The 14,880-nt window shown below is 47.7% G+C and overlaps 1 protein-coding gene across 1 annotated transcript in view; it reads right to left on the minus strand.

Annotated features, from left to right (window-relative positions):
- Window positions 1-14,880, minus strand: part of GRHL2 (grainyhead like transcription factor 2) — a 105,265-nt gene that overhangs the window by 30,483 nt on the left and 59,902 nt on the right. Inside the window, exon 7 of the mRNA XM_004607690.2 lies at window positions 12,913-13,007. Coding sequence (XP_004607747.2) covers window positions 12,913-13,007 — 95 coding nt within the window. The remainder of the gene's footprint in view (window positions 1-12,912; window positions 13,008-14,880) is intronic.

The raw sequence follows: 14,880 nt of genomic DNA on the forward strand, positions 1-14,880 counted from the left end.
TTCCCCTTCAGGACACAGTCACCCCATTAGAAATGGAGCTGATCATGATTTGGAGTGCTTTCACCCTCCTCCCCTGCCCTCCCCCTCCTCCAGCCTTGACCAACAGTACCCAACCCCAGTGCTCTTTTCAACTGGAGTTGCCGTGTTGCCTATCTGGTCAGTGTTGAATTGTCTGCTCCTAAGAAAAGGGGCCCCACCTGCCTCAAACTCACTCCATTCCCGGGCCACGGCACATACACAACAAATATCTGTGGTGTATCGGTAGAAAATCTCTTCTCAAAACACACAGCCCCTCTGAGGGTAGGTAAGAGAGGAAAGAGACCGCTATGACAATAATAACTGGGAATGATCACGCTGTACTAGGTCTGAGGGTTAAAAGTAGGTAAAGGGATAGTCTTGATAACCTTTTAGTATCAATATTGCAAACCACAATGCCCAAAAGAGGAGAGAGAGAGAGAGAGAGAGAGAGAGAGAGAGAGAGAGAGAGAGAGAGAGAGAGAGAGAAGCAAAGTGCCCACCATAGAGGCAAGCAAGGGGTGGGAGGTGATGGGAGGGAACCTGGGGACACTGGTGCTGGGAAATGTGCATTGTGGAGGGAGGGATGGGTGTTGGAACACTGTATGACTAACACCCAATGATAAACAGCTTTGTAAGGGTTTATCTCACAGTGATTCAATTAAAAAGTTTTAAAAAATAAAATAAATAAAAATAAAATTCTACAAACTACCACTAAATCATGAATTATATTATTTATAATTTATTTTTGAAAATCTTAAATTGGACTCAAATGTCAAAATATTTTAAAATTTAAATTTATTTTAAATTCAATAGCTTACAGCTTGTTTGTAACAAATAGAAGATGTTTATTCCTCCAAATCTGAAATTATTATATCAAAAGAAAAGAATAAAAAAGTCCAGTTCTGCTGTGTAAAACACACACACACACACACACACACACACACATACACACACACACACACACACACACACACACACACACAGAGCCCCTACTTAATCCAGGTCCTGGCAAAATCTGGATCAAAGAAAGCTTTATAAGCAAAAGTTCAGTAGATACGATACAGTAGGGTGAGCCACCCAGAGCTCGTTTATCTCCAAGCATGCCAACCCGTCTGCATCTCAATAAACACAAGTTGAGCAATAACCAGATACTCAGTGTGGGTGCCAAATAGGCTCAAAATTATGTGCTTGGTGCTAATCCGAGCCCTGTGGTCTTGGGCCTTTAACTTTTCTGGGTTTACTGGCCTTACCTGTACTTTAGGAGGGGGTCTGAGGGGAAGATTTGAACCACACCCAGCTGTTCTAATGACTTACTGCCAGCTCTGCGCACGGGGATTCCTCGAGGAGTTCTCAGGGGGCCACATGCAGTGCTGGGGGACTGAAGAGGGGTCAACTACAGGCTTATCTCTGACGTACGCATGACGATCTCTGTCTCAGTACTGCGACTCTTGAAACAAAATGATGGCCATATTGGTTTTACTTGTTCATTGCAGTGCTGGGGATCAAATCGGGCTTCACACATGCAAGGCAAGTGCTTTGCAACTGACCTCAAGATATGCTATCAAATCGTTCTTAGGCGGTCATGAAGACCTAGGCAGGATTTCCGACCATCAGCATCATCGCTTTCTCAGACACCACCTGCAAATGACCTTCTTTCACCTCTTCTCAGCCCCCATCCCACCCAGCACCTGTTCTAATCCCCTAGACACCCCCGAGGCATGGTGTCACGCTCCTTCAAAGGGAATCGAAGGCAGAAATAGTACAGGGGCAAAACGCTTGCCTTGCATGTGGATGCACCCTCTTTAATTCCCCGGCATGGCATATTATGACCCTTGAGATCACCAGGAAGGATCCCTGAACACAGAGCTGAAAGTATGCCCCTGAGCACCGCTGGGTGTGGCCCCAAAGCACACAAACAACAAAGATAACAGAGGCAGAAATGTTGTACGGATAGTCAGTGAACAAACACTGAACTGAACTGGTTTTAGAAACAAACCCTCTTGGAGTGGCATGGGTGGGGGGGTGCTGGGTCCCAGGCACGGTGTTCCCAGCACTGCCTGCCCTGCCATTCCACTCTGTCGGCACACAGACCATGCAAAACCACATTCTGGATAAGGACACACCGGCCACTGCCTAACCACCAAGCTGCTGCTGCAGCAACGAGGACCTTCTGCTCACACAGAAACAGACGCGAGTCTGCAAGACTCGCATGCTCAGTTCTTCATCATTTGTTGCCCTGTTTCCAGTGTTTTCATTTTGAGACCACACCTGGAGGTGCTCAGGGTTCATTCCTGGCTCTGCGCTCAGGAATCACTCCTGGCAGGCTCGGGGGATCATACAGGGTGATGGGATGGAATCTTGGTAAGCCATGTGCAAGGCAAGCACTCGACCCACTGTACTATGACTCCAGACTCTCAAAATTAATTTTTAGAGGGGCTGCACCCAGCAGGCTCAGAAAACCTGGGCCACTGCCGGAGATGTGTGGCTGAGAATTGGGGATGGTTTGGTAAGTGGGCCTGGAAGGACTGGAGACCACTAGTGCCACGCGTGGTGGTATTTAGAACCAAGCAGTGCCCAAGCGTGGACCCGGGCCTCACATGCTGAGCGTATCCTTTGCTATTCTGAGCCACATACTGGACCCTTGTGGCTGTTTTCCATGTTTCTGTACATGTTTAACACTAAAATCTCACCAGTACTATCTGTAGTATCTTACAGAGCAGACTGTGAATGCACCCCCAATTCTCCATGCCCCCCACGAACCACACACACCATTTCCCATCCAGCAGTCCCTTGGCACCGTCGGAGAGGCGATGCAACACATAACGTCCCTCTTTTTCCAGACAGCGGTCGCGCAAACATGCCACACGGCACCCAGCCCTGACAGAGGTGTGGAGGACAGCTCTGGTAGCTTTGTTTTGTTTTGTTTTGTTTTTTGAAGATCCAAGATGCATGAGACACCAACCTCTCGAACACAAGGCTAATTTCATCTTCCCATCCCACAAAAAAAGGCAGCAGGGGCCTCAGGATAGCTTGGGGCAATAAATGGCACCTGCCTCACCCGCCTGAGGCCTGCCAGCACTGACAGCATGTGCTAAACGCAGTCTCCGGACTCTGCTCTTTGGATGCCCCAGTGCCACAACACGGTGTACGGTTCAGGCACACAGCCAGGGATGTGTAAAGCACGCAAGGAAAAGACACACAAGGGGCGATGGTCCAGCAGGGAAGGCACATGGCCTTGCTCTCAGCTGACCCAGGTTCGATTCCTGGAACCACAGACAGTCTCCAAGCATGGCCAGGAGTGACCTCTGAGAGCAGAGCCACAAGTCAGCTCTGAACACATCCAGGTGTGAGCAAGTGCCCTACCAAAAAAAAGAAAAGATGCGCAAACACCAGAGCCAAGAACATGGTCATCAACAGGCCAAATGAGTACCACGGCTGCCCCTGCAAGCCCTACAACGAGACGGATTCAACTGGCATCACTAATGAAGCACAACCCTTGGCGAGTGTGCATGCATGCACCACCACAAAAAGTGTGTCATCCCCAGCAAGCACAGCAGCTGAGCACCACCACCACGCACATGTGTGGCTCCGGTCACCGCAATGGCAAGGAAGCAGAGGCGAAGGAAATGATACATAAGCCTGTTGCAGTGCATGTCTCTGAACGGGGCCTTTGTAGATAGGCTTATCAGTGACCAACTTCCCACCATTCTCCCGAGGCTGCTTTCTTCTGTATGGCCTTCTCAGAAGCAAGCTTCATAAGCAGCCGGCGTTCAAATTCCCAGGCCTGGGGAATTGCTAAATGGGGAATTGTGAGTCTCCAGGGCCTAAGGCAGGAGGACCTGATGTTTGCATCTCTAAAAAGTCCCCAGGCTGATGAAAAGGCTCCAGGCACATGGCAGGGGGAAACCAGCCACGTTTGGAATTCAACTTTATTGGCACTTTCTTTCTCCTTGCCTCTTCTACCCACTCTGGGGGACAGGCCCAAACCTGGCCTGGAGCCCTGTGCCCACCTCCATTCCTCTCCAAAACACCACATCCTTTCTCGTGGCTTCTACAAAGCAACTGGTTGGTCCCCCACCTCATGATCCCCAGCTCTCTTTCAGCTTCTCCAGCACTGCATGTTTGAAAGCCCCTCCCTCCCCCTGGCATGGCCCTCTCTCCAGGACGTACGTATCTACACTGAACCAGGTCTAAGTCAGTCCACGTGGCACATCCTCACTTTTGCTTGCCCTGATTTCACAGAAAGGAAACCTTCTATGTGCTAAAGTATGTGTGTATGTATGTGTGTGTGTGTGTGTGTGTGTGTGTGTGTGTGTGAGAGAGAGAGAGAGAGAGAGAGAGAGAGAGAGAGAGAGAAAGAGAGTGCACAAATCTCAGAAGGAACTTAAATAAAAAATGAAATCTACTTAAAACATAAATATTGGAGCCAGAGCAATAGTACAGCAGGTAGGGCCAGAGCAATAGTACAGCATTTGCCTTGCATGACACCAACCCCAGTTTGATCCCCGGCATCCCATATGGTCTCCAAAGCACCGCCAGTCATTCCTGAGTGAAGAGCCAGGAGTAACCCCTGAGCATCACTGGATACGGACCCCCAAAACACAAAAACAAAAAATAGAACATGAATATTGCACAATGTATACAAAACACCTGCAGTGTGCCAGCAAGATTGTGTGCCTACATATGAACCACACACACACACACACACACACACACAGACACACACTCTCTCTCACTCTCTCTCTCTCTCTCTCTCTCTCTCTCTCTCTCTCTCTCTCTCTCTCTCTCTTTCTCTCTCTTTCTCAATCTACAAAATCCAAGGATATGATCTAATTCTCTGTGCTCACATATGAAAGTTGCAGAGCACCAAGCAGAATCTAGGCCAGAACCCAGGATCCTTCATGCTCTACAAAAGATCAAGTCATCAGTCTCCTCGCTGAGATGCCTTCCAAAGATTATTCCTTCTGGACAGGCCTTAATGCCTCCATGGCTCTGCCTGCCACCACTGCCTTATATAACTGAAACAAAGGCATGGCTTTGTTTAAGTTCAACACTGAAGTCTCCAGCAAATGTTTACCTTTCCCTTTAATGCTCCCCTCACCCACACACCACACCCCTCCAAGCACATAAAAATGCCATTTGCCCTGTTTCCAGTGTCTACCCCAACCTTGTCAGGCTCCCAGAGCCACTTCCAAACCTTTCTTTTGAGGCCGTGGAAGATGTCCTAGACTAGTCTCCAACTTTCCCTAAGATGACATGTCTAAAATTGAGTCTATGATTGTCAAAAACTTGGACTACCAATTTGTTATTACCCAGTAATCTCCCTGAATTGAAGGTCATTCCCCACTGTTTTAGGAGCAGAGAAAGGACCCCCAGGGTGCTGGTGAGAAGTGGGGGTCGGGGCCATGTTGGCACTCAGACGAGGGGGGGGGGGAGCAGGGAGTTCCTTTCATACTGAAAAAACAATATTTACCTATCTTCTTCCCTCGGCACAAAGAGAGCCAGCTTACTTAGCAATGTCCCTTTGGAAAGTGTGATCTGTCAAGACGACACAAACTGTAATTTTTGGAGGCCAACAGGCTTGACACCCCATGGGATCCCAATTAAATCTTATGAAATATTTTAGACCAAATCGACAAAGAGAAAGAAGGGAGAAAGCTACGAAGGGGGCAATTTTGTAGATTGGCCACAATGTGACATTGATTCAAGCCTGTCTTTCAATTAGGATAACCTGATTTTCCACCCAAAGAGAAGGAATAATCTGCAGAATATAAAGAGGGTCAGAACACCTATAGTTCTTCCAACTTAATATCTTTTCCTGGACTGTAATCAAAGCAAGGCTGTTTCCACCACCCTGTCTTTTTAGCTATTAAAGCTGACTAACGAGGACAGAGGGACTGCTTTTTCTTATCCATTAGCTGCTGATGAGCGAGACTTAAAGCTGGGCTTGGTTTCCTGACCGATGGCTGTACCTGGGAAAGACAAAATGGCAAAGGAAGAGAGAAAGCCGACTCCAGTGGGAGAAAAGGCAGAGAGCTGGGTTGCATTCAGGTGGTGCTTTACTCTCTGTGACGGCCCAAGCGAGGCTCCCAGTTGAAATCTGTCAGAACACACAATGAACACTCCATGGGCATCCTATCAGCCTCCTTCCCTTCCTCTGGATGAAAGAAAGGATTGTCTAACGGCTGACTTTCTATTTCTTTCTTTCCTTCCTTCCTTCCTTCCTTCCTTCCTTCCTTCCTTCCTTCCTTCCTTCCTTCCTTCCTTCCTTCCTTCCTTCCTTCCTTCCTCCCTTCCTCCCTCCCTCCTTTCCTTCCTTCCTCTTTCCTTCCCTCCCTACCTCCACTCCTTCCTTCCTTCCTTCCTTCCTTCCTTCCTTCCTTCCTTCCTTCCTTCCTTCCTTCCTTCCTTTCCTTCCCTTCCTACCTCCACTCCTTCCTTCCTTCCTTCCTTCCTTTCTTTCTTTCTTCCCTTCCTCCCTCCCTCCCTCCTTTCTTTCTTTCTTTCTTTCTTTCTTTCTTTCTTTCTTTCTTTCTTTCTTTCTTTCTTTCTTTCTTTCTTTCTTTCTTTCTTTCTTTCTTTCTTTCTTTCTTTCTCTTTCTTTCTTTCTTGGTTTTGGACCAACCTAAGGTGCTCAGAGGTCACTCCTGGCTCTGCACTCAGAAATGACTCCTGTGGGGGACTCTATGGGATGCCTATGATCGGAACTTGGGCACGTGCAGACAAGTTCCCTACCTACTATACTGTCACTCCAACCCCACTTTCCCTTTTCCTTTCCTGTTCAGTGAACTGACTTATTTTAGCTCCACCCTGCTTCCATCCCTCAGCTTTGTATATCTTCCATCCCTCAGTTTTGTATATTAAAGCAAAATCAGACAGAACAACATGAAAGAAGGGAAAAAACATGAAGAGAACTCGGGTCCAGGGAAAATAACATGCCTCTCACCACCATGCTTTCATCCTATTTCAAAAACTTTACACTTGTATAAATCCAATGCATTGGAAATACTCAAAGGGACCCATGTTAAAGGCATCTACATATAAAATGAGAATTGTTCAGGTGTCAGTGGGCCAGCTTGGAAAATGCAGAGTGGGTATTGACTAGATTTAAGTTGCAGACACAGAGCACATGGTCCTTGTGTGGTGTGCTGTGGGTAACTTTCATCTTCTTAGACCATGATTGCCATTCTCACCTTGGAATCTCTTATACTGATCTTCCTGCATGGTTTTGCCAGAAGGGAAAAATAGAAGAGGCAGGAATAGGCTTCAAAATCATAACAGGAAAAAGCGCACAAAGAAAAATGCATGAAGATGATGAAGATGAGTATTCAAATGAAATTCAGGATACCAGAAAAAGGCGCAAAAGAGAAGTGAGCAAAATGGAAAATAAGTGTGTGGAGGTGTGGAGAAGCAACGAGTGATACGATTCAAAGCTACAGAATTAGCAGTAAGCACCGAACTCCAACTCATAGAGAAACAACCAAGCAAAGGAAATCACTAATATTGGTCTTATTAGTCTCTGTCTCTCTCTGTCTCTCTGTCTCTGTCTCTGTCTGTCTCTGTCTGTCTGTTTCTCTCTCTCTCTCCTTCTCTCTCTCTCTCTCTCTCTCTCACACACACACACACACACACACACACACACAACTGAAGAGCATAAAGAAATACAAAGAGTCCTCACTCCCATATCCATCTGGCCAATCACTAACACTAGGAGATCAATGGACAATATTCTAGGGCAACCAGAGACAAGGCTTGAGAGCAGGGCCACTAGAAACACTGGCCAGTGGCCCCATCTCTGCTGGCGAGGAGGTGGTGGGCAGGATGAGTGACCCAACCTGGCTAACTTGGGCTGCTCTGCTCCAGTGTCTGGGGCTAATCACTTGTTTCCTTTCTCTCTGGACCCACATAGGAAACCTAAAGATTTCCTTGAGAAGGAAAACCACAGTGCACTTGGCCTAAAATAGTCACAGATTTCCCCGTGATTGGGAAGGTGAGGATCACAGGCTCTGGACTTGGAGGGACATGGCTTTGTCCACGGGTCTCACCAGGCAGTGCCGAGCAAGCAAAAAGCTGAGGAACTCTGAGAGGCACTGGCGAATGACCCTAATGTCGCCCACCCTCATCAGGTCTCACCCATGCCCACTGCCCACCTCATTACAATGGAACTGTTAATTGTTAACATAAGCTTGATGCTCTGGTGTCACAATTGTCTGGAGCTTCCTCCTGAACCCCCCAAAATGCAGGGTCACCACTGATGCACAGAGGGCTCAATGAGCAATCTCTGGAAGTTGGCGACTGCAACTCAAGCTGGAGAGGGCGGGTATGAGCGTGAGGAGAAGCAGGTGCCTGGCGAGGGGCACAGCCATCACTCATTCTGGTGGTGTGAGCAGAGGGGCAGTCGAGGGACCCCAGACAGACAGAATCCCACACGATTCACTTGCAGCAGACACATTTTTTTAAATCCTAGCATGGAGGATGTCATGGCTTTCCTTGAGGAGTTTATGGTTCTGGTAGAAAGGGAAGAGGACCTTTTCATTAAAGCAAGGACATTCCGAAAGATGTGGAATGAGGAATTAAAGGAAAAAGAGATTTCATGAAGAGATACGGTCTTCACCTTCGGTCGCTGATAAACCAGGAGGGAGCGAAGCAAAGAGGGAAAGGCAGGCTGGGTGTTCCGGTGAAGAGAGCAGGAAGGAAACCAGGGCTCCGAGCACTAGCCATGTCTCACCACTCCGGGAATGGCCTGTGGTCATCGGAAACACCTCTGGAGGTCCATCGCGACATCACTGGGGACTGAGAAAATGGAACTGGGCAGAACTAAGGGCCAAGTTTCCAGGCTCCCCCCAAACTCTAAGTGGGAGTGAGGAGCACGTAATTAGGGTTTCTGCTTTGGGGAGCTGGGAGTGATGTCAGCGCTGAAGAGAGGCCATCCCCAGGGCCAGGAAGTGCCCATCTCTCCCAATAACTCAATAGGGTCCTGCGTGGGAATTCCTCATGGGGATTAGCAAGTAACAAATGTACTTGGGAGGTACCCAGGTGGGGCTCAGGGGAGAAAGAAGAATGGAAATGACCCTGTCCTGGGCGGCATGGGAAAGAATGCGGCACTCCAGCCCCGTTAGACCAAGAGCTGGGCCCTTCATCGTTGGTTGCTTCCTGGTCCTTTATTTCAGAATCCCTGCTCTATTTTCCTGCCAATTTCTGGCGAAGGAGACTGAAAGTCTGAGTGGTGACCCCAGGGCCTTTAGACCTGAGCCCCATCTGGTTTCTGGGTCATCCTCTACCCAGCCCTCATCCAATTTCTAAGTGATATCAAAGATGCAGCGAAACCCACCCACCAAGATGGCATCTGAGTGTTTCCCAGGGACCCCCCAAAACTCCCATTTACATAGGACAGGAGCTTCCACACAGTCCCTGGGAGGGACAATGTCCTGCTGGAGACTTTTTCCACTGCCCTTGGGTTCCCAGGCACAGACCCAGGGACAGAACCAGTAGAACCGGTTCTAGGCTGAGATTTGAGGTCTCCCAAAATCAGGCTGCAAGTGAGCCTGAAAAGTGGGAGCCAGACCCCAAGCACCCCCGCTGATACTCTGGACATCTGCCACGGCCAAGCTCTGTCTTTTCATTCGACGTCAGCATCAGAGCGTCAGAACCCTTCCCTGCTGCGGTCCCCGGTGGAGGGAAAATTGGAATCAGTGACAAAAGGAGAGGGCACTGGGAAAATCTACGGTCTTTACCATCAGGTCTCGGTTATAAGTTGGTGGTAAGACACCGAACACTAGGGCATCTTTTTTTTAAATAAATGAACCCAAACAAACAACCAAATAAAAGCTGCCCTATAATGTGCTTGGGGGGACATGGTTTTCTCAAAGCTGCTGCTATTATCCGGTGCATGTATGTACCCTTTATAAAGTATATTTCTCTTTTTGTGTTTTTTTGTTTGTTTGTTTCGGAGGGAGGGGGTCACACCTGGGAGTGCTCAGGGACTACTCTTGGCTCTGTGCTCAGGGATCACTGCTGATGAGCTTGGAGTTCCTGTGGGGTGCCAGGGATCAAACGTGGGTCAGCTGCATGCAAGGCAAATGCCCCAACCTCTGTACAATTGCTCTGGCCAGTCCCATATAAAATATGTATCTGACATTACCTTCTTCAAAGCTGATCTCTGACAAAAAAAATAAAGTAAAAAAGTCAAAGTCATGGCATTTTTAAACCCTCAAAATGGATTGTTTTCTTTGTTGGTAATACATTGTTTGGACCTATGTAGGTTTTTGTTGGTTGGTTTTAGCACCAGTGAACTTTTTTTTTTTAGATAAATGAACAAATATCAGGATTTTACCATTTTGGGCTGGAGAGATACAGTGGCTAAGATGCTTGCACTGCATGCAGTTGACCTGGGTTCCATCCCCAGTACCACACATGGCCCCCAGTGCTATACAAGCCCACCAATAGTGATCCCCGAGCACAGATCCAAGAGGGAACGCTGAGCACAGCAAGGTATGGCCCCCCAAAAAAACAAAACAAAGACTGTACTTTCCTTTCCAAACCTTCTAAACTGCAGAGTTCTTGGGCCCAATTGGTATTTTTTTAAAACTTCTTGGAACATGGCGATCTGCCACCATTGTGGACATTCAAGGGCACAGGATAGCAACTCTCAAGGTACCACCATAGGACACCTTCTGGTCTGCTGCCAACGTCCACCCCAGGGCCCAGAGAAAGCTGGAGGGACTCTAGGTCCATTCCTCCTTGCAAGTGTCAACATTGCTTGGGAAACTTCAACCTTCAACACAGAAAACCAGTGATGATTTAAATAACATACTGCTATTTAAGGGGCTGTAGTTCGGATGTGAAAATTTTACTCTGGAGCCACACAGGGAAGGTTCCAGAATAGAAAAGGCTACAGAATGCATTAACAACAACAGCCAGTAGTCTCTAAGAAGCGCTCAATGATTTTGCAAACACTCAGGCCCATGGCTGCCAGAATCTTAAAAAGGAAAAAAAAAATATATATATATATATATATATATATATATATATATATATATACATACACACAAATAGGGAGAGAAACTTATCATCTTCTGGTTATTAAATGTGGACAAAAAGAAAAAGAAAGTTGAACCATAAGTATATAAATGCATGGTACATGCCCCTACATGTTCCGTGCATGTAGGTCAGATACCTGTGTTCTCTCCCACAGAAATCTAAATATCACACAGCATTGAATGGGCCCCAGCACTGAGGCTGAAGATTTGTGGGTGTATATCACCAACATGACCAAGAAAACAGACATGACTACTCTCTCCTGAGGCCAAAGCACAAAGGTTGTCCATTCGTCCTGAGCAGGTGGGTGCCTGTTCCTGAGGGCTGTGTGCAAACTTTCTCTCGACATGGCACACTTTAGTGTTTTGCAGTCTGCTTATTATAAAAATCAATAATAAGGAGCACCTTTGACTCTGGTGGAAAAAAAAAATTCTTTCAGCCTGTCTAATAAAGAGGATTTAACATTTACCTGGGTTTTATTATTTTTTTGAAGAAAATTATTTGGAACTACTTCCTTTATTGCTTCCTGATTTCTCTCTCTCTCTATCTCTCTCTCTCTCTCTCTCTCTCTCTCTCTCTCTGACACACACACACACACACACACACACACAGTGTATTCCCATCCACAATGGCAAGGAGGTTACCACCCCAATACTAATCCCTCAAAGCCAAAACCTCCACCATTCCCCTCTCTCACACATGCTAACTGCCCACCAGAGACCTTGACAGATGCCTCCTGACAGGATCCCCCTATTGTCCCCTGACTCACAGAGCCAGCCTCTTCTCCCTCACACCGCTGTCCCCTGGTCATTGAGTCCTTATGCTTCTGTGACTGCTGGCCGTAATGGCCCGTGGACAGAGACCTTCCCAGCAACCCACACATCTGGGCATGCTCAGAGAGAACAGACAGGAGAGTGCCCCAGTCAGGGGCGGAACTTCACAGACCGACCAAGTAGAACCCAGAACAAACAACCCCACCAATTTATTTGGGACCTGATCTGTCATTCACTGCAAGTCCACACCCTGCGCTCAGATGCCTGCAGCCAGTAGGACATTCCCCAGGCTGTTGGCCCACGTAAGTCACCTGCTCGGGGTCCATAGCCAATTTCACGTCCATGGTTTCATACCTGAGTGACATGAGACACAGCGCGATTCATCTTCTCCCCTGCGTCATGCCTCCACACCCTCCCTTCCGGTTTCCCTTCTCACCCAGCCTCCCCTGCTCAGACAATGAAGCACATTGATGCAGGGTGTTGACCATGACCTTTTCGTGAGCTTGCAGACAAATGTCTCCTAACACCCTCCTAGATGGTACAGAACCAAAGCAGAAAGCAAAGCTGAGGCTTCAGCTGGGCACTTCCTTTCTGGGCAACGCAAAGACAAAGGAGCAGAAGCGAACGCCAGAGATCCAAAAGCCGGACTCACAGAGGGACTTGGGTTGGGCCACAAGTCCGGGTTGTGGTGTGTTTTCTGAAAAGCAAAGGAACTCGGGGCTGGGAAGCAATCCAGGCATTATCAGTGCATCTACTTTCTTCCGGAAACCAGTGCCGTGTGGGACCAGCAGCCGTTCTAACCAGATGGCATGGGAGAGTTCTAGAACAAGACCAATGTGGGACCTAATAGTGTGCTGGGGAATGAGGAGGGCCAGGCAGCAGGGCCATATGAGAACAGGCAGACCCCAGGAGACAATCCATGTGCACATCCTTGAGCGTGACTTCCAGAAAAAGAACATAGTTTGTTTCTCCAGGTTAAGATCTTTCCCTCTCCATGGAGGCCTTGGTAAAAGCAATGTCTGCAGAAATCCAATGGCCTCCTTCAAAGGGTGCAGCCATGAGCCTGCGGTACCTTTCCACTCACCTTGGCCTCCTCGTTCACGTCCCAGGTGAAGGAAACGGCATTATATGCGATCTCTTCGATGTTTCCAATCGTGTTAAAGCTCTCCTTGTAATCAGCTGGAACGGGGGAAAAGAGAAAGGCTTAGAAAGAGTGTCTCTTGGTCACTCTCATTTTCCAGCACACAGTGCCAGTTCTGTCGCTTGTCCTGGCATTCTCTCTGGCAGTGGTAAAGGAACTGGGCTTGCTGATCAGCTGACAAAGATCCAATCTCTAAAGCCTGTGAGCCAGAGGCTAGAGGTTGACTCAAAGGACTGGAGCCCATGCTTTGCATGTGGGGGCCCCACATGTGATCCCTGACACCACAGAGTGACCCGCTTCACCATTAGCAGCGTCAGGAGCTTCAAACACCCATCCCGGAGCAGCCCTTGAGGACCCCAGAGGATAGTCCAAATATTCTCTTTTGGTTATTTTAAGAATGTAAGCCCATTCCTCTGTTACAAGGTAAATCTAGGCAAGCAATGTTTCTAACTGATCTCTTAGTTTCATTTTTAATTCAATGGAAGTATGAATTGTTTTTCCTCTTGGGGGCCTTGTCTACCCACTCCATCTCCTGCTTTCATTCCTGCCTCCTAGTTCTGCTGGATGTACCAGAGTATTCTGTAGAATCTGTTTTGTAGAACAGAAAAAACAGAATACAATGCAGGGTGATAGAGGAGCTGATGCCACCCTACACACACACACACACACACACACACACACAACATGTTAGAAAAATTCACTTATACATCTTGGGACTCTCCTCACAGTCTGCTATTTTTTTTTTAATTCTTTTATTGATTCCCCATGTGGAAAGTTACAAAGCTTTCAGGTTAAAGTCTCAGTTATACAATGCTCAAACACCCATCCCTTCACCAGTGCACATATTCCACCACCAAGAAACAGTCTGCTATTTTGACCTTACTAAAAACTCAGATCATGGAGGACGCTCCTGTTGAAAGCTGAATGTAGTATAGGCTGAATTCTGATGGTGGAATAGTCAGAGAAGAGGAAGCTACATCGTCAGAGGGTCTCCACCCTCATTATCTTTCTATTGACATAGTGGGGGAAGAAGAGGAGGAAGAAGAGAAAGAGTGCATGAAAAACATCTGCCAATAAGTGGATCCATGTGTTTCAGACCTGTCAAAAGTCAGCTTTATTCCTGAACCATACCACCCAAGCAGAGTCAGATGTTCAGTGGACAAACGCCAGGAGTACGGGAATGCCCACTTCTTTTTGGCCTTCGGTAGAGACGGTTGAATGAGTCCCACTCCCCTCACCATTAACACCTGTTCACTCAAGGCCCTTCTTCATCTACTTCTTTCCTTCCTATACTGATTTATTCCTTTCTCGCCCCATTATCCTCCCTCACAATCACCACAGCCAAGTGTTTGCTCGGCATTCTTCAGAAATTCCCTAGGTTGACTTGCCTGAGTGTGTAGCTTTCGTTTTCATCATCTGGGGTAGGCTATGGAGAGGATTGCCAGATGCAGCAAATACTGGGAACATACTTTTTCTTAAGACAGACAAGCAGGTGATCAGAAATTCAAATGGACCTGGGCCCCCTGTAGCTTATTCAGCGACGAACTGCACTGCTCACTGCATGACGGTTCCGCGTGCTCTGCTGTGCGCTTACCCTGGCGGGGACGCCCATGCTCTGGCACCATGGACAAGGCTGTGATAAAAACCCTCAACACTGACCACCTCCACCACCACTGCCTTCGTTGTTCTTCACATCTGACAGCATGTTCCGAGTCGTCCCATGACCCTATGGGATGCCAGGGATCGAACCCAGCTTGGCCACATGCAAACCAAGGGCCCTCCTGCTGTGCCGTCATCCCAGCCCCACTTATTTTTCTAAGTGAGGACAGAACTGAGTCTTGTGACTGATTTCCAGGGTGTACAAAGCCCTCGTTGTCTAGCCAATCTGATAGGTGTCTGAACAAATGGCAT

Source organism: Sorex araneus, chromosome 2, assembly GCF_027595985.1.
Source record: "Sorex araneus isolate mSorAra2 chromosome 2, mSorAra2.pri, whole genome shotgun sequence".
Classification (NCBI taxonomy): domain Eukaryota; kingdom Metazoa; phylum Chordata; class Mammalia; order Eulipotyphla; family Soricidae; genus Sorex; species Sorex araneus.